General features: G+C 38.2%; 1 protein-coding gene across 1 annotated transcript in view; it reads left to right on the top strand.

The window, feature by feature from the left end:
- pcdh1a (protocadherin 1a) overlaps window positions 1–19,825 on the top strand; it is a 125,215-nt gene that overhangs the window by 15,533 nt on the left and 89,857 nt on the right. The window contains exon 3 of the mRNA XM_028032061.1: window positions 462–2,648. Coding sequence (XP_027887862.1) covers window positions 462–2,648 — 2,187 coding nt within the window. The remainder of the gene's footprint in view (window positions 1–461; window positions 2,649–19,825) is intronic.

Below are 19,825 nucleotides of genomic sequence, written 5' to 3'. Positions count from 1 at the left end.
TATGGTTTCATAGGTAATTAAGCTGCTCATTGCTTGCTGTGGTGCTGTTTTCTTATAAAAAAAAATCCTGAAATAACAGTAACACAGTGTCTTGATGTAGGCGTAAGATGTTCTGTGCAGCTTTCTCTGAGCATATTGCTGTGAAATGTTTACTGACTGTCATAAATGAAATTATTTTAATATGATACCATATGTTTTCCTATTAATCTGGAAAAAGCAATAAAGACACAAAATAGATGCAGTGACACAACAATCAAGATCAAAGTAGAAAGGCCATAAAGAAATGTATGTGGTGTGTTTTGTAGTTTTCACGCACACCTTGAGCTATTCATTCAGTTTTGTAATCATACATTTTTAGTTGTTAAAAAAACTAAATCCATCACTTGCTTCCTTTCAGATTTGACCCCGATTTGATGCATGTCGTCCAGGCTTTTAACCATTTTCTTCTGTTTTGATTATAGGTCAAAGCAAATGACTCTGACATGGGCCCTAATGGAGAAATTGAATACACCATTCACCAAGCAGTGGACCCAGTACCAAGACTCTTACGAATTGATCGGTCTACTGGCATTATCTATGTGAAGGGACCACTGGACAGAGAGGAAATCAGCAGCTTGTCTTTCTATGTGGTGGCAAGGGATAAGGGTCCTCAACCTAAGAGCTCTAAGACATTTGTAACGATTGAAGTGACTGATCAAAATGACAATGCTCCTGCTGTGGAGATTCGTGGAATTGGTCTGGTGACTCACAGTGACGGAGTGGCCAATATTTCGGAGGACATGCCAGTGGGGACAGCTGTTGCTTTAGTACAAGTATCTGACAAAGATGAAGGAGAGAACGCTGTCGTCACATGCGTGGTAGCGGGAGATGTGCCCTTTCAGCTTCGTCCTGCCAGTGACTCTCCCACTGACAACAAAAGAAAATATTTTCTTCAGACAACCACACCTCTTGACTTTGAAAGAGTCAGGGACTACAGAGTAGAAATTGTTGCAGTGGACTCTGGAAACCCAGCACTGTCTAGTACAAACTCCCTAAAAGTTCAGGTGACTGATGTGAACGACAACTCTCCAATATTTTCCCCAACACTGTTTGAAGTTGACTTTGCTGAAGAAAACCAACCTGGGGAGAGGATTTTGGATGTCACTGCTACAGATGCTGACAGTGGCACTAATGCCCAACTCCTGTACGATATTGTTGCAGATTCAGCCATCAAAGGTTTGTTTGAGATTGACCCCAACTCAGGTGAAGTAAGAGCTCGAAGCCCGCTGGATCGTGAACATAAAGAGCGGTATGAGTTTCGGGTCACAGCTGCAGACAAAGGTTCACCTGTCCATAAAGGAACAGCAACAGTTGTGGTAAAAGTTCTTGACCGCAATGACAATGAACCAAAGTTCATGCTTAGTGGGTACAGCTTTTCAGTACTGGAAAACATGCCTCCCCTAAGTCCTGTGGGTATGGTAACAGTTCAAGATATGGACAAAGGTGAGAATGCCCGAGTTCACCTCTCCGTAGAACCAGATGGAGGGAAGTTTGTAGTTCAGAATGGAACAGGTACAATTCTCTCAAGCATCTCTTTTGACAGAGAAAAAGAAAGCAGCTATACTTTCCGTCTAAAGGCAGTGGATGGGGGAGAACCACCCAAGTCCTCCTATGTTGGTGTCACTATCAATGTACTCGATGAAAATGACAATGACCCTGTCATCACCAAACCCTCCAACTCTTCATTCAGGCGCTTATCACCTCTCGCATCTCCAGACAGCCATGTTGAGGTGGTGGAGGCTGAAGACCTGGACAGTGGACCCAATGCAGAGTTAGTCTTCAATATTGCTGGAGGAAATCCTTACCAATTGTTCCGCATCTCCCCCACTACTGGAGAGATTACTCTGGCAAAGGAGATGACCCGCAAACATGGGGGGCTGCATCGTTTAGTAGTACGGGTGAGTGACAGGGGAAAGCCTCCACGTCATGCAACTGCCCTGGTTCACATCTATGTCAATGAAACAATTTCAAATGTCAGCTTAGTGGAAGCCTTAGTGGGACACAGTCTTTACACTCCACTAGACAGGGACATTGCCGGTGATCCTGACAGTGGTTTCGCTGCCCATCGCAGTAACATTTTGTTTGGAAGCCTTGCCGGTGTGGCGGGAGTTGTTATGTTGATCTTGGTGGTGGTGTTTATTCGCCACCGCATCCAGAGAGAAACAAAGAGTGGCTATCAAGCGGGTAAAAAAGAAACAAAAGACCTATATGCTCCCAAGCAAGCACCAAAAAACACCAAAGGCAAACGAGGGCGAAAAGGCAAGCCACAGAAGTCCCCAAAGCCACTTGGGGAAGATGAGGAGGTCAGTCTGCAAAAGAGTCTAAAGTTTAATCTTGATGGAGTAAACGACAGTCCCCGCATACACCTGCCCTTAACATATTCCCCGGGAAGCCCCGACATCGGTAGGCATTACCGATCCAACTCTCCCTTACCTTCTATCCAACTGCAAGCCCAATCTCCTTCAGCTTCTCAGAAGCACCAGGCCGTGCAAGACCTCCCTGCAGCCAACACCTTCGTTGGAACGGGAGGAGATGACAACTCCACCGGCTCAGACCAGTACTCAGATTACAGCTACAAGACCAGCCAACCCAAGTATAACAACAAACAGGTAAGGACAGCTGGAACACGATGGGGCATTGGAGGAGTGAATGATTTGTGCATGGATGTAAGCTCCTGTCAATTATTATGATTTACTTAAAGGAAAGTAACATATTAACAGATGTTAATGGCACATATTTTATTACTATCATTCTGGGCTATAAATAGTAAAAGAAAAAAAAATCCTTCTGATTTGTTCTCGTCATTTCCTCCAGTTTTTCTCAATATTACTCAGTTGAGGTCTCAGTGTTGTAATTTGATGAGAGAGCTAATGTACAACACAAGTTAGAATAGATAAATGAAATGTGTTCCAACTTTCTCATGACAGTGGAATAAATGCAATGAGGTTTGTTTTAGGAATAATGCTTCAACACTGATTAGTCATAATGTTATGACCCCCAGATAGATGAAGTAAACAGCATTGATTTTCTCTTAACTATTGTACACATTAATCAGTGTAACATAGAAGGCAGCAGCTGGACATTGTGTCTTGAGGTTGATATGTTAGAAGCAGCAACATGGACAAACGAAAGGACTTGAGGCATGCTAGCGAGTATTGTGGTGAACTGGCAATAGGATAATGAGTGGCTGAGGTTCATTAAAGTGAATTGAAACTTGGTCCATTGGTCTGACCAAACAGACATGCTGCTGTTGCTTAGTTTGATTTAGAAGCTAGCAGTGGTTTTGTAAGAATACACAGTACATTGCAGTTTTTTTGCATCCATGGCTACGTATCCATTCAGGGTGCCCATGCCGGTCAAAATGTTTCTTTTGATATCAGCTGCAGGGACATCGTGCCTTGCTCCCATGCAACTTTCCCTTGAGGGTTCAAAAGTGGAAATGGAGACTATTTGTCCATTTACTGTACCTCCAGAGGACTGCAGTGGCCTATCATATTTAGTTTCTCCATCAGACTGGCAGTAGAGTTGAGCAGACGAGGTCCATTTTTTTCTGTTACATATTCCGCTCCTGCACCCGACCTCCAGTGCTCTGGATCTCTACAGGTCACTTGCTCTTATCTCCCTGCTCCTTATGCTCTTATCTCCTCTTATCTCGACAACATTTGGCAAGATTCAAATTGCCATGGTAACAGAAAATATTAATAGACTCAGAGGGGATTACAAACAGTAAAAAAAAAGTACTGTCTAGGGATGGAAAGCTAGTGTGTCTTTAGGTTTCTGTGTCATTTGCAACTGTGTGAATGTTGTGTGTTGGACCAGACAAGTACACGTGTGTACATGTGAGTTTGCAGTGCATGATGGGGATTATGCAGGCAACTATTATCCTCGAATGGTATAATGGGGTATATAATGTAGTAAAATGTTCAGATGTCTTGATCCTTTCCATTTAACACACCATACTGGAGCTTTTGAAACTCATCCATTTTTTTCCAGTTTATAAATCACTGACCTTTGCTGCAGTGTGATAAAAGAAGACAAAAAAGAATCATATTTCTTCAAAGATGCCTTGGTTCAAAAGACCGCATAACATAGGGCTTTTTTTGCATAAATAACCACAGTTGCAAGTAGAGTGTAATTAGCAACCTAATATGACTGGCATCTCTGAACTACACCCAACAATATATTTAAGAATCACACAACAACCAGATCTAACAGTGTTGTATTCATGTTGCCACAGTGTTTTTTTTTTGTTTTTTTTTTAAAGGATGGCCATTATTTGAAAATGTTTGACACTGATTTGTTTCCACCCAATACAAGATGACACAAGCTTTCAAGACGCTTCCCACGTCGCAGTGTCACAGGTACAAAACAGTTTGACACTCTCTGAGGCTTTGGAGATAATGTTTGCCACATGAAAAAAGAGAAAAACAAGAAAAAGAAAATTAGCAAAAATAGAAGGCGAAAACGCGACACTGAGTTCTGAACATGTGCAGGTGACACGTTTTCTGTGGAGACATCTTCAGTGCCAGCCTCACAGTTGACTGGGTGGTGGTTCCAGCAGATGCTTGCTGACAGTTTAGGTGATCACAAGCCTTTTGGTGGGTGGAGTCAGTTTGGAGAAGAGTCACCACTGTCTGCTTGACGGACAGCATAAGGGACCAAAATGACTGCAAGCCACAGGGTGTGTCTGGTTTTTTTGTGTGTAGTGCCAATCTCAATGGCTTGTGTGTGTCGGCTCGCTGCTTAGTTGGAGCAGCGCTAATTGTGGCTGCGGCGTAGCTGTAAGCTCTCAGCTCTTGACAGTGCTGCGTATGAAGTTTTTCAACTTCATAAATACAAACACAAATGAGGAATGGCTCAAGTGATTGACAGTCAGCGCAAAAATAAATAAAAAAAGAAAACACAGGCAGATGCTGGAGCTCATGTGACATACCTCAGCAGATGTTGTCTCGTGTATGGCGTACCCTCTCACATCAGGAAGAACAGATTGACCAAAATATATAATTAAAATCGCTGCCAAGTGATGTGACAGATGTAGAGTCGTGCCCTTGCGTTAATTAACTGTGCTGCTCTCAACAATGGCTTTTCATTTGAAATGTGATCAGGCATCTGGGTTTGAGGCACAGTTCATTTCTTGACATTATGTCTAAAAATTACTGCTTGTTTGCTCGCAGATTATGAACACAAAAGGATTTGAATTTAACTTTATTAGCTCTAAATCCATTTGAAGCTGAAAATCCTTTCATTCTTCCTCTAAAGCTCAGAGTACAGTTTCATAGTTGTATTTGTATTTACATACCAGGTTTATAGAAGTTGTGACATGGACATTTGTGTGTACCTTTGTGCATGGTATCTTTATTAGCATATGATTGAATATTGAGCATTTTCTAAAGTTGGTAAAAGTGAGATGTCAAACAGAGTATATTAAAAATGATGGATAGTGTAAAAGGTACTAGTACACTTTTGCACAATTCAACTTACTTTCTACTATTGACCAATGATCTTGGTGTGTTTATTTTTGACACTCTTGATTTAACAATAGAGAATTTATTCCAGTTTCGGAACCAAGGCACGCACAGAAAAAGAAAAATTCAAATAGGGCAAGCAAATGGGGGTCGTTGCTTAATTTAGTGGATAACACTGCAAAACTAAAAATCATAGCAGTAAATCTACCATTTTATAACACTATCGTCTCACGTAGAGTGCTCTAAATTACTCTACATGAGTAATGTAGAGTAATCACGCTACATTACGTGAGTAATTACATGTATTGCAATCTCACTGAGACATAAAAAGTCCCAGTCAGATTTTTTTGTCTTTGCATTTCTGACACACTTAAATGTTTTAGATCAAACTAAGTTTTAATATTTGACAACGATAATTTCCGTAAATACAAAATGCAGCGTTTAAATATTGATTCAATCAGTTAAGGGCAAAAAAAAAAAGCTATCCAAAATCAGCCTATAACTCATTGTGACACCTTCGGTGGGTACAACAGGCATAAAAAAAACAATGTGTCTTTTACACTGTGGTGGAGAAATGTAGATTGTTAAATTTTAATTTCATCAAATCGGGGCATGATGTGTCAGAACTGCACTTACGGCCTGCAGCAGGTTCTGTACTGTATGAGCAAAACTGGGACAAGAAACAACTCTTCATAATCTGTCAGGTCTGATCATTAAGGTGTTATCCTTTAGTCTGTTATAGGTTTAAAATGACAGGGTGAAGGTGGGGGGATTTGAAAACATGTGCATAACAGCCAAACCTACATTTAGCTTGGCAAAACATGTACACAGACTTCTTACCTTGAATGGAAAATGTCAAAACTCTTTTCACGATGAACGCAACATTTGTCCTAAAAGTCTTTTAGTTTAAGTGTTTTATTCTATTACAGTTAGACTACCATTTAAAAGGAGCAAAAAAAAAAGAACTCCACTGATAAACATGCTTATTTGAAAGAATATCAAATTACTCTGGTTATAGACCACACTTTTCTGTAAGATCCCTGCACTATTTGGCAAGAAAGTATAGCTATTTTTTTTCATCAGACTGGTATATCTTTCTAATTATTGATATAATGTTTCTGCCTTATTAAGCAACTGATGTAATGACTGTTTATCAGTTGTTTATAATGGTTTACTTAAGAATGTGTGAACGAGGTCCCAGGTATAACAGTAATAATGTACATCCTTCACGATAATGAGATATTTTAAAGTGAAAGCATGCATACCATAATGCATTCTGACTAATATGTGGTGACTATATTAACAACAGGCTGCAGGTAGTTTATATGAATACCAAAAAAAATCCACTTTTACTTAAACATGCAGTCTTCCTTTTACAAAGCAAAATATATTACTGTTGTTTTTGTATTATTATTATTATTATTATTTTTATTTTCCCCAGAGGATTTCCTAAATTTTAAGAGCTGCATCTCCCCTTTGAATACTGGCTCCGAGAACAGCCCGAGGCTGAATATTTAAATACTTTATAGCCAAGAAAGGCTTGCTGAGGGTGCCAAAGCCCCAACAGATGTGTTAGATGTCCTAATTAGATCACAGTACTATCAAAGCATGTGCCAGCTATATGTGCAAAAGCAACCCTTTGTTTTCTTTCCGAACACTAGGAATTAGTACTGCCATAAATGTTGAAACATTGATCTCATCAGACTCCATGGAGAAATTTTCCACCATCTAATTGCTTTAGATTAACCCACTTAAGCAAAGATTTCTTGAAATGTATTTTCTGGAGTATAGCACAGTGTTGTACAAAAGTCATACTTCCCTCTAAATGAGACTGCAGGGTGCAGTATACCTACAGCCTTATGGTAAAACAAATGGCGTAAAACATTTTCTTTGAATTATTTGTTTCAATAAATACATTATCAGAAAAATAAGCAAACTTCATGAAAGTAGGAAATGGAATATAAAAGTAGACTAGACCTTTTTTTTTTTTTTTTTTTTTTTACCATAGCTGTAATCAATGGCTTTCATGCACTGTATATGTCTGGAACCAATGCAATTCAGGACCATGGACAGCTCATCTTCTGCCTACCGAGCTAAAGCCTCTTTGCAAATGGAGCATAATAAAAGTATTACTACAAATATCTATGTGGGGGACATTTTTCAAACCATTGAAAAGTTATAATAATACTAAGAAATATGCATTTAAACTACTACACATGCTTTGGTAAAAAGAATCAAAGTTGAAAACCCACAATCGCTTAGAAAATCATGAAAAAAAAGACTAGTCTCATTTAAAATAATGCTGTAGCTTTCCTAAATCTCAGCAGAGGCCCTTACGGTTGCTTTCACATTTGCCTGCACCTGTTTGGGTAATATTGTAATTAAAGCCGGGACACTGGGAATTTTCCTTGCGGTCTTGGCAAGTTGAACCGCTCTCAGGTGTGTGTCACAATTTTGTTATTGAGCCTGGGCAGACATTCACATCTCAGAAAATGTGGATTTCAAAGGAATAATTATGTTGGGAAAAATCCTGCGCCGGATAAATGTATAACACATGGCAATTTGTGTTCTGTGCATCTAATTAAAGTTGACTCTGGAAGGTATTATTTACCCCTTTATTACCATGATTGAAAAATCACCTTGCGTTATATCCAGATCATGCTTTATTTGCATAAATAAATCATCACTCATGACTAAATGTTTACCTATCACTGGGTAAAAGGTAGTTGCTTAAAATTTCACGCTTACAAGCTGCTACTTTAGGCAGTTGCAACTGACAACTTGTGTTAATTGATGTAACTCTGCTTCCAATTGTGAGAATGATTTGGAGCAATCTCTTTTACTTAAAATGAAAATTAAAGCTGCACCAAAGCAAAAACATATGAAAATGTTGTGCTTTACAACCTTTGAACTGATGAACATAGCTAATGTGTAGCTATGGCACATTATTGTACATTGTTTACAATAAACAAGCAACAGCAACCTATCACTTGTAACTTTTCAGTCAGCGGAGTTGTCATGTGGGCTAATTACTGGAATCAAGTATGCCAAAGCTTTTAGACAGTTACAGCATCAAAATCTCTCCAATATTTTTTTACTAAGCCATTCAGAGACCTCCTTATGTAAGAGAAAACATGCTGGAGTAAGCTGTTTCAGAAATAACGTTAGTAAACTACAAGGTGTATGTCTGCATAGAACTAACTGCAGGCGTTCAACAAAGCCCATATTTGCGCTCAATTTACTAATATCAGAATGTATATTTTATGTTGCCTATTAAAATTAATCTACAAAATTCTGCACAAAAAGAGTTTCATACTTGAAACATTTGTTCTGTTTAAAAAATAATAGAGAATTTTTTTTTCTTTTTTTAAATCAACATTTTAAGCATGAAAGACACAACATATATACTGGATTGTGGAGCAGTGATCAAATTCTGTTAAACAGTTTTTTTTGTTTGGTTTTGACACATTGACTTAAGTTCTTAAAACTTTGAATTTTTGCAAAAATACTGCTAATATATCATGTTACTGCACAGATTTCCCTGAAATAGTAATACAATTGCGCATATTGTTCTGTCTCTCCCTTTCTCTTTCTATAAAATTAAATTTTCATACCACTTAAAAAATCTAAATAAGTTTAAAAGTCACCAAGTCCTTAAAACCAAATATCACTATTAGCACAATGTTTGTAGTTCTTTGTTTAACTGACAGTATTTAGTGTCCCCTTGCATCCAGCAGTGATGGTAGCTTAAAAATGAAGCACCATCATAATTCATAACATGTAGAAATCATAGTGCATAGCGATATTAGCACAAGGAAAAAGGTTTTAGAAATGTGCATTGTGCTTGTTTACCCCTCATCACCTTTGAATGTGTGATATTGCATGATGGTTGCTCAAGAAACCGGTGACTCTAGCCATTAGAGCTGATAATTAGCCCTTTTGGGTCCGAGAGCTGACACCTTTTATTTCACACCACACTTAATGAGAATTCTGCATTTGAACAAAAGTGTGAAGCGCCAAAGTTCGTGCGTTGCACAGCAATCACGTCTCTGTGAAAATGTGCAATGAAGTCTCTCCATATACACACACACTAACAGACACACAATTGAAAATGTTTTATTCATCCACAATGAATAAGTGTGGTCTTCCTTGGGGCTATTCGTTCATTTCTATTCCTGTTTGCGGTTACCTTAAGCCAGTGCAGTGGGTTCTTTGAGCCAGGAATCGGGCAGAATGAGTCAGTGTGAGTCTTAATTAACCTGCTTCTTTGTTAAGCAGGGCCCACACTTTGTGAACTTTAGGCATCCCTTTGAGCTGGGATTAGCCCAATTTACTTCAATACAGCTGTTTGAAGTCAGCAGAGGTGTATTTCAGACAAAGCCAGAGGCAAAATTTGCACTTGTTCTACAAGAATGTGACATTATTCACTCTAACTTCCACTCAAGACCTGCGGAACCCAGAAAGCCATTGACGATATGTCATCCACATTCGCAGGTAAGCACAGAGGGCAGCCGACTTATTCGCCCTATCTCTGTTTCCACTCTGCCTTCCGGTATTTTTTCCTCAGATGAGACACACACACACACACACACGCCCGCACATGCATATGCATGCAGACACTCGTACATTCACAGTTCTTTGCACTGCACATATTTGTCCGAGCTGATTACCCAGAAAAGGGGAAGCTGGAATGAAAGTGAGGTAATGCTGGAGTAATTTACCCTGTCTGTGTTGTATGTTTTGCTTACTGGTGGCAAAGAGTGATTCAGTGCATTGCACTGGCACTACATTAGATTGAAAAATAGCTCTGCATTGTTTTAGCCTCCAATACTGCTGCCATTTCACATCTTTACATTGTTCTCAAATGCTTACGTGCACACTATGCATTTTAGATTACCAAGTGCGCTCCGTTCCACGGGTCAATATGTAGGTTTGTATTATATATTATTTATATGGCTAATTGTATTTTAATTATTTACTTATTATTTAGACAATGCTGAGGTTGGTAACTGCAGACCCATCTCCAACCTCCCATACCACTGCTTAATGCTCTGCCCTTTTTTGCTGCCATATATTCCTTCTAGCAGATGAAATAAAGAAGCATGACATATTTCATATATGACTGCACATTTAAAATACCGTATTAGAAGAGGCAGGAGAGACATACCATGGACTCACAATCGCTTGTTTGTGACATTGAAATGGATTCTGGAATGCTGCGTTACGAGCAGTAGATGTGCTTTTCTTTGATCCAGCCTGCAGGGCACGGCTAGATCAAACATAGTCCCAAAGATGGCATGAGTAGATTTCAAGGAGAAAGCCCTTCATAGATCTGAGTCACTTTTTTTTTTTTTTACTTGGAATCTACTACTGAAGAAAGCACATAACATGAAGGTTTAAAATAATGTACACAGGAGACGTGTTTGCCTTTTGGCGTCTCTTACATCATCTTGCTTTCCTCCCACGAGCTTCCATAAATACCAGGTTCCTCTTGCTCCTTTAGTAACGTCCAAATCACACTTTAGGCTCGCAGGTAACTGTCACTAGAAGCTTGGGTTAAAATGTGTTGGAATAATTCCAGTCTTACAAACCTTAAAAAAAAAAACAACAACAAAAAAACATGATCATCAGGAATACAGCAAAGACAGGGGCTACAGACAGGCCACCTGGCAAAAAAAAAAAAAAAAAAAAAGTGGTAGTCAGGAGAGATGCTGACACATAGATAACAGGTACGTCAGCCAAAGAGATGCTGGGCAGGTACTGTCACAGACAAATATATAACAAGAGGACTGGCCCGCAGAAAAGCAGCAAAGCCTGGCAGTGAGCTGCCCTCTACAAAAGCTCGGACTAATTGATGATGAGGACCGGGCCGGCAGACAGGTGATAGGGTTAGGTGAGATGCAGTGAGGGGCAGACATTGGCAAGAGGGGGAATGACAAACAACGGCAGGCAAATGGGAGAGAGAAAAAAAAAGGACTGTGTGGAGATAAATAGGACAGAAAAGTCTTGCTTCAGTGGATTTTATTCCTGTGTAATGCCTTGCAAGAGTACCAATACACTGTGAACCCTTTCACATTGTACAAGCACAAATTTTAATTTGTGTGTGTGGGATTTAAATGAGTAAACTTACAGATATTTTTTGTGTTTTGGCTAACTGAAAGACAAGGAACAGCTGGTTAATAAGGGTAGATATAATCATAGATGGCGAATAAAAACAACATATTAGTGTTCTATTCACATCAGCCCTCTTTACTCTGATGCCCCAAAAGTTGGATTTCAGTGTCCACTGTCTAAAATCCAACATTTCTCAGTTCATCATTTGAAAATGGAGACAGTACGACACAACTGCCAATAAGTTTCTGTCTTCTTTTAAATCACCTGAGAAGTAATAGGTAGTCTCCTGAGACCACAGCTGTTGGTCATGAACTAGACAGATCTACCTCATATGAAAAAGTGGTCTGATGAAAGCCATTGTTGTAGCAAAGTCATAGAAGATCCTGTTTAAAGGCATGTATGACACAGCAAACATGCAAGAAGGTGTTCCCCTCCGGTCAAATTATGTCAAAACTGAATATTTTGGCCGACGCACGAAGATAATAATAATCCACCACCGTTTTCATTCCACTCGCTTATTGCAAGACATCTCAATAAAACACGTTGAAGTTTGTTTTTGTAACGTGACAAAAAAATGAAAAGCTAAGAGGTACAAACACTGTATAAATCTGCGTGTAAAGCTGAGGAGTTGATTGAAGACTCAAATATGTAGATGCATTTGTGAGTCAAATACAGTGTAATTTTGACAAGATCTTGGCAACAAGTATTCTCTAGACAACCAGAGAAAGAAATAGATAACAATGCAAATTGTCAGTGCAACAATGGGCTTAGTGCCAGTCACCAGTCATGTGCTGGATAACAGAAAACGCTAAATGTAACGCAGTGCAGCACTGAGCTGCTCAGGTCTTATGGGTTGTTAGTGTTTGAGCTGCTCCCTTGTTGCTGTCTCACTTTGTTTCCCATTAAAAAAAAAAAGTGAATCCAACAACCCCAGAGCTCTTTCATTATTTTGTGCCAGAGCCTTGCATTTAAACATTGTATGCTTTTAATTTTGTTTTGTTTAGGATGGGTGAACACAAAGACTCAACTGGCAACTTTCCCCGGCAGACAGTAATTACATCAAGGCATCCCCGAAACATTCCTCATGCATCCTAAAAATGATTTGCGGATATTTAACAGCGGGGGGAAAAAAATAAATAAAAAATTCTCTCTTTGTTTATTTGTCAAGAAATTGCACAAGTGATAAGGAAAACACTTCATGTTTCTTCCTAACGAGAACATTTCAGACAGTTATAAATGGTTTAAAAGCCAGCTCATACCAATAAAAGGCTTATATAAAGACTGCAATTAGTATTTTTTTCAAGCCCATCCAGTGCAGGTGAATTTTAATTTAAAAGAAAATAACAGAACGGAACAATCTAAGACATTCAAATATCTGTTATTCATATCTAAACTGAATTTCAGCTGGTTTTGCTGCAGTATTTTTCTGTAATATTGAGTGCTCCCTGCATTTATTTGCTCCTTAACGATGAAGTTTAAAATAATACTGCAGTAGTATAATCTCACACTGAAAAACCTGGTTTGAATTCAATGGGGAAATAATTGCACATCATGCAAACAATCGTTTTTTAAAGACTACTCCTAGTTTTATTTATATTTCATCAGTTTGTAGCATATAGGGAGGTGAATGTATTCCTCTTACCATAATTAAATCAATCATTCAGATTCCTGGATTCTCCCCTTTGCTTTCTTCTCTTTAGCTCACCGAAGCTAAAGAGGTTTTCTACAATATTTAGGATCACTGAACTGAGATGTCTCTGGAAAAATGCAGATTTTTCTCAGGTGATCCTTCTGAAAAATTAATGTTGATACATTTTCAATTTTTCGGCAAAGACTGCCATACTTTTTCCTTAAAATGTACTGGTATTTTAAATGACGCCATGCATTTCCTGTGCTTCAGCTAGATAAGCAGCCAAACAGCACTACATATTTTCTACATTGGAAATTATGTTCCACACTAAGTGCAAATTTCAAAAACTGGATATAACATTCTTTATTTGTATTTAGTGACTCTATAGCTGGGAAAGTTGCAGTCTTTTTTCTGGCTTACAAAGGTCAACTCTTTTGGTATATTCTCTTATCTTTCCCATGTTGAAGTGACCAGTAGAAATTTAATATTTATGAAACTCTTATTTACACATTAAAAAGTCATGGTTTACTAATTAAGCATGTCTTAATGAGTGCCGCGTACACAGGCATGATTGACATCTCTAAAACTATCGCTCTGGCTATGATTGGTTTGTTCTAGCTAGCACTGGGACAAGGCAGAAGAGCTTGATTTTTTTCACAGATTATCTGTTTCATACCATACTGTCACGACATAGTGACAATTTCAACTAATATATAAGTTTTAACATTTTTTATAAAAGTTACATGACGCAGCTTTAAGCACGAAGGATGCTCTAGTTAAAGTTTACTCTCCGTTGTTGGAAACTGAATACAGCATTTGTACATAATACATTTAAAGCTGGTACTAGTTTAATGTTAAAAGCTGATCCACAAGTCTCAAGAAACCGAGAGAATGTAATAATAATAATAATATTTTTTATTTAATTTGAATTTCCAGGGTAGGGGTGTAACAAAGTCAAAACATGAAACAGGCATACCAGTACGTTCACCAAATCCCCATGTGCTCTGGGGATTTTTTTTTTCCCAGGGTTTTGATATTAGTTATAGAAAAGCCGCAGTTGTAACGAAGTTAGTAAGCCACACTTAAAGTCATGCAGTAATTCGGCATGCAGCATATACTGTATTTAGGTTGCCTCTGGGAGATTTTCTGACTCACTTTTTTCAAGTCTTCTTTCAAATCAAAGTTTGTCCTTGACCTTCCAGCTGGATCTGCCGCTGTGTGTTTCCCGCAGCCAAGCCTGTGTAAGTCCAGAGCAGACAAGAAGGCATCTTTTAAGTTATTTAGCTTGCTGACAGAAATAGTCAGTCAACATCACAGCACCCGAAGCGGGACTGAAACAGCAACATCTCATCCAAAAACCGATAGGTGCTGAATTTCTGTAAAGCGTGTTAGGTGGGAGGAAAAGTTCAGCTTTAGTGGTTGCTAAATAAATTAAAATCTTTCCTATTCTGCGGGACATTTTCCCAAATTGGCAAGTCAGTGAAATTATAGCACCAAAATTATTCCAGGCACACGAAACTGATCATATGAATGATTGCTGTATTTTCACTGGTTAAGTAATCATATCAGCGGGTAAAAATAGCAAGCTGTTGTCTTACATCCTTGGACTCCACCCATTTGTATCTTCATCCTTGTAACTGTTCATTGCTATTAAAAATTGTGCCAAGCAGGTGGAAAGAGAGGCCAATATTATTCACATAACATCTGCAGATATCCTTTGAAGTAGGCTATCATGCCAGGATAGAGGAGGTGTGTGTGCGTTACCTTGAGATACAGTAGACGGAGATGGATGTCAGCTTCACAGTCTGGCTCGGCACATTATAAAAGATGGCACGGCTCAATAATCAAGGTTTATGCAGAAGCGCTGCATGCATACATCACCTGCTACACTCAGCACAATTACAAGGTCTTGGCAGTAGCTGCGAGATCCGTGTGTCGCTGTCGGTTCCTTGTACACTCCTAAAAGATTGCCATGTTCCAGGATGTGTTCATTATTAATCAAGTGTCAAAACTTGGAGGGAGGCTGTTTCTTTAATTTGGACTGTAAGTCTACTTAATGCAGAAGATGCTCATCTAAATAATGCTCATAATTCTGCCTTTACACAACGAGTCCAATGGAATGCCTGGCTTACTGTGGGGTTTAGTTGGTTGAAAGTCGGAATCCATGGATTAGGATGTAAGTAAGACAGTCGGGGTGTACATACAGAGTGCATCTAATGCAGAAAGCTGGCAGGTTTGTATAAAAAGCATGTTTAAATAATGTGATGTTCTAGAATGACAAGTTCAAATTGGGTATTTTGAGTACAAAATACCCAATTTAAAAAAGCAGGAAATACTTTTTTTCCCCTCCACATTGTTGGAACTCGGGTTACAGTTTCTGTTTTGAAATGAACATTCCCCACACAGTCTTGCTCAGCATCTCTAACACAATAAACAAATTATTCATCTTTTACATGGAAAATGTTTTGTGCTTATGATAGAGAAAAAATACTATTTTAATAGAAAATTACAGCAGTATTTTATTGCTTATGGTTAGACATAAACTATGCTTACAGCTTATTTACATCTCACCAAATTATGTCAAGAACTTAAAACAAGTCCTTTTATTTTTGCTTAAGTCAATGTGTGATCAAAATAAGCCTATTTTGTGTAGTTCAGGCCCTGAATAGACAAAGGTTTTCTTCTGCTCAATAAATGCATCAAAATTGAAAAGTCACAATTTTAAAAGCATTGAATAGTATTTTATGTTGTGTATTCTAGCTTAATAAAAATTACAGATGGACTTCTATGGTTGATTTCAGCTCTTTTTTGTTTGTTTGTTTTTGACCACCAGCTGTGTTGTTAATTTGCGTCTTCTGTTATAGAAATATAAAGCATAGCAAAAGGATTCAACATGTTTAGTTGTAGCCTCTCTGCTGTGTGTAATATAAATTATTTACATTTGGAGTGGATGCAACATCATGCTGTGTGTGGGCAGGGGGTGGAGGGAGCAATAAAAACAGGGCTTTACAATATTTTCAAATAAATAATAAAAGAAATTGTGATTTTTTTTTTTTAAATGATCATTAAGTTTCTTTGCAATTTTTCATGACCAGTTGGCTAAGTTAAGCTTGCTGTTAGCAATGATGCATATAAAGTCCCAGCCATTATGTGCGTCAAAATGATAAAAAAATAACTTATTGTGCTTTGTTTAGCCTTCCTGTTTTCTGCAAAGCTTCTAGCACTCTCTCACAGCATAAAATCCCAGCAAACGTGCCGTGTAATGGTGTATGAAATTATTTTTTCTTTTCAATACAAGCTCAGTGTTGTTAATTCAGTATCAGCCTTTTACACCAGACAATGTGGCTCTCGGTGCAACCTGACTGTGTTCATGCATGGTTAATTCTAAGGTTTCTGACAGTTTCTCAGTGAAAATCAGGGAAAAAGTTGGACCGAGCTTTGATGTGTCAATGGGAAATAAACTTGTCATGCCTTTAGTTTCTGTTGGATTCAAAACTATATCCATCAGTATATCTGGTTGTACTTATATTGTTAGTATTTGTTAGTTCTAGTGGTTAAATTAAAAACAACTTTTGCACAAATTAGCTAATGTTATGGTCTTCAGACCTCAAGTAAAACAGAACTAGTTGCTGGATGTCTGATCAGTGCATCTCTGCTTTAAGTTATGGAGTTGTCCTAAAATTGAAACCTGGTTTATTCATAAAAGTATTATTCAAAAAGAAAAACAAAATGACTTGCTAAAAGAGAAGGCATAGATCAGGGGATACTTGCTTTACATACTGACAAATTAATTCAACCATTTGTTTCAGGCACGATAGATCAGGGACACATCTTAAGAATGAAGGACACCGCCACTTAAGAATTAGAGTTTGAGACCCTCGGCATAGATTCTAAATGTTACCGATGAAACCCTTCATCGGAATGGTGGAGAAATAATCAAAATAGAGAAAGGAAAGGAGATGGAACAAATGTGGACGTCTTCAATCAACAAGCCTCTCTAATGAAGGAGTGGTCTGCTGAACTAGGACGTACCCATTGATTTCATTTGTGCCTCACTCTTACACCAAATGATCACAGTTGGTCCTTTGGGATCAGCTGGCCTTGGTAAACAATTGACAGTTGTGAATAATGGATAAAAACAAGCATTTACTCAATAAGAGCTTTAAGCTTTTCAGCGTGTGAAATAGGTAATCTTTTCTTTTGCAGTTATTATGCCGCTACCTAAAATCCATCTCTGCAGCGGGGCGAAAAGGTGGTTTTCTTCCTGTATTCTGTTTTTTTTTTCTTTTTTTTTTTTAAAGCAAGCTTTTACAAGAATTGGAGGATGTGCCAGTGTTGTGTGCTAACACGATGTGACACTTGTTACTTCCAGTTTGCCTGTTGTTTAAACTGGATTTGCTGGAGTCATAGCCGAGGAATGATGAAACACGACAACGTGATTAACATTTCAGCAGCGGAATGACATCTCACCAGGACAAATGTCTTCACCTCATAGCTGATGAAAATCACACATATACATCACGGACATTACATTTTGAATATTTATTATAAAAAGGGCTTGTCAACTACATTTAGAAGTTAACATAAATTACTGATAAGCAGAAATGTGACAATAATGTAGGGCTTTTAAAAATTTATTTGATTGTTTTTTTGTGCAAAAATTTTTTTTTCATGTTTTTCATGTTCTTTTTTATGATGTTGAATTTCATCTTGTTCACAAGGAAGCCCAAATACATACATACACACACATACCCTGTATTTAATTTGATTAAATAGCCTTTATCGAGTTGTACAGAAACCACATGCTTCTTGCTAAATATAATTTAATGATTATCTGGCAAGGACGCAGTTATTGAGTATTTATAAAGCTAAACAATTCAAGACAGCAATGTGCCACCACTTTTTATTAGGAACCACAGTCATCTGCAAATAGTTAAAATATGCAAACACTTGAAAATACCTCTGAAATGGTCTATAACTGCATATTTCAATAGTTAAAAACAAAATATATCTAGATGCATTAATATGCACTGCGGAAACTGTTTCAGCACCAATTATGGAGTTAACATCCTTTGCCTTCCTTCTCTCCACTCTTGGGGTTACAACCAATCAATGCCAAAGAAAACAAATGGCACTGTTTGGCTACTTTTCAAACTCTAGCCAATTGTTTGAAGAAGCATTGCAGCTAGGTTATTTCAGCTTCCCAACCTGCATTTTTCGTTCAAATATTTTAAATATGCTTTGTGAAATAATATCCTGCAAATTTTCAGCAAAACATTTTGAATCACAATTCACAGAACAATCTACAAGCTGGCGAATCTGTGAATACCGAATTACAAATAGGTGGGCGTCCACTGCAGTCCTCCATTGTTGCACTAGGAAAGAAACAAACTGTCAGCATAATGCTTTGATTGTCAAATTTGGCAGCTGTTGAATTGTTCTGGAAGCCTCACCTAAACTTCTACAAACAATCTTCTTTTCATTGTGGTCAAAATAGTCAACAATAGTTTTGGAATGAAAAAAAATAAAAAAAACATGATTTTCAATTTTTACTGAAGGTTTGTGAACTGTGTGTGAAAGTGTGGTCCATACCAGGAAGCCAAAAAAGAAGAAATCTGAGCTTTACTATAGTAGAGGAAGAGTGGTCAAATATCCAGTCAGAATTATCTGAAGTACTTGTTGATGGCTATAAGTTTGTATGATTTCTCTGCAACACACTGAAAATCATTTACCCACAAATTAGTGTGAGTTTCTGGCTGAATTCAGGCATATTAGATCATAACAAGAGAGGTCGAAGGGCTGCCAACCATGAGCACTCTTAATGTCATCAAAATGCTCAGCCGCGCTGACTTGCTCCTTCATGTAGAAGGAAAATAATTAAAGTGATGCAAGTGATCCATACACATATTAAAGAGACAATTGTCTCTGCCTATTGATCACGTCTGATGAAATGTCAGATGAAAAGCCGGCGGTTTACACAATCATCTACTCCGATTTTTTCCTCAGGCTCATTGCTTCCAGCAAGTCGGCCATTTTTCACCTTTTATGTAAAAATAAAATAAAATGAAATAAAATGACTCCTTTAGGCAAGGCTGTGTGGAGGCTCAGGTTCCTGATGATATTGCTTGTAGCTAAGATATTATATCACCACACCACCCTGCCTCCTTACCTTCTGCCAGGCAGATTAGTGCTTTTATCAATAAGCAGCTTAGCACCAAAGTGTCCCTCAATAATATGCCATTTCTTTCCCCACTGGTTTAACTCCTGGGCTTCTTTTATACTCAAACATATTCTAACTCCACTCCCCCCACCCTCCACTTCTCAACCCTTCCAAAAAAGGACACTTTTATTTGTTTGTTTTTTTTATTATTATTTAGCAATTACTTATGCAAAGAGCAGAACCTTATGTATTATTCTTTTCAGGTGACATTAGGAACCTAGACAGGTCCTCGGGGAGGGGGTGGAGTGAGGGCTGCATCCCCATCAGACATACTACCCCATTAGAAGCCTGCAGCGCACCATAAAACCCATTAAGATCCATTAGGGTAGCGCTCTCGCCCACAGACACCTTTAAGAC

This window comes from Xiphophorus couchianus, chromosome 11 (assembly GCF_001444195.1).
Source record: "Xiphophorus couchianus chromosome 11, X_couchianus-1.0, whole genome shotgun sequence".
In the NCBI taxonomy this organism is placed as follows: Eukaryota; Metazoa; Chordata; class Actinopteri; order Cyprinodontiformes; family Poeciliidae; genus Xiphophorus; species Xiphophorus couchianus.
Note: the sequence above shows the minus strand (reverse complement) of the source record. Positions and strands in the feature narration are given on the sequence as shown.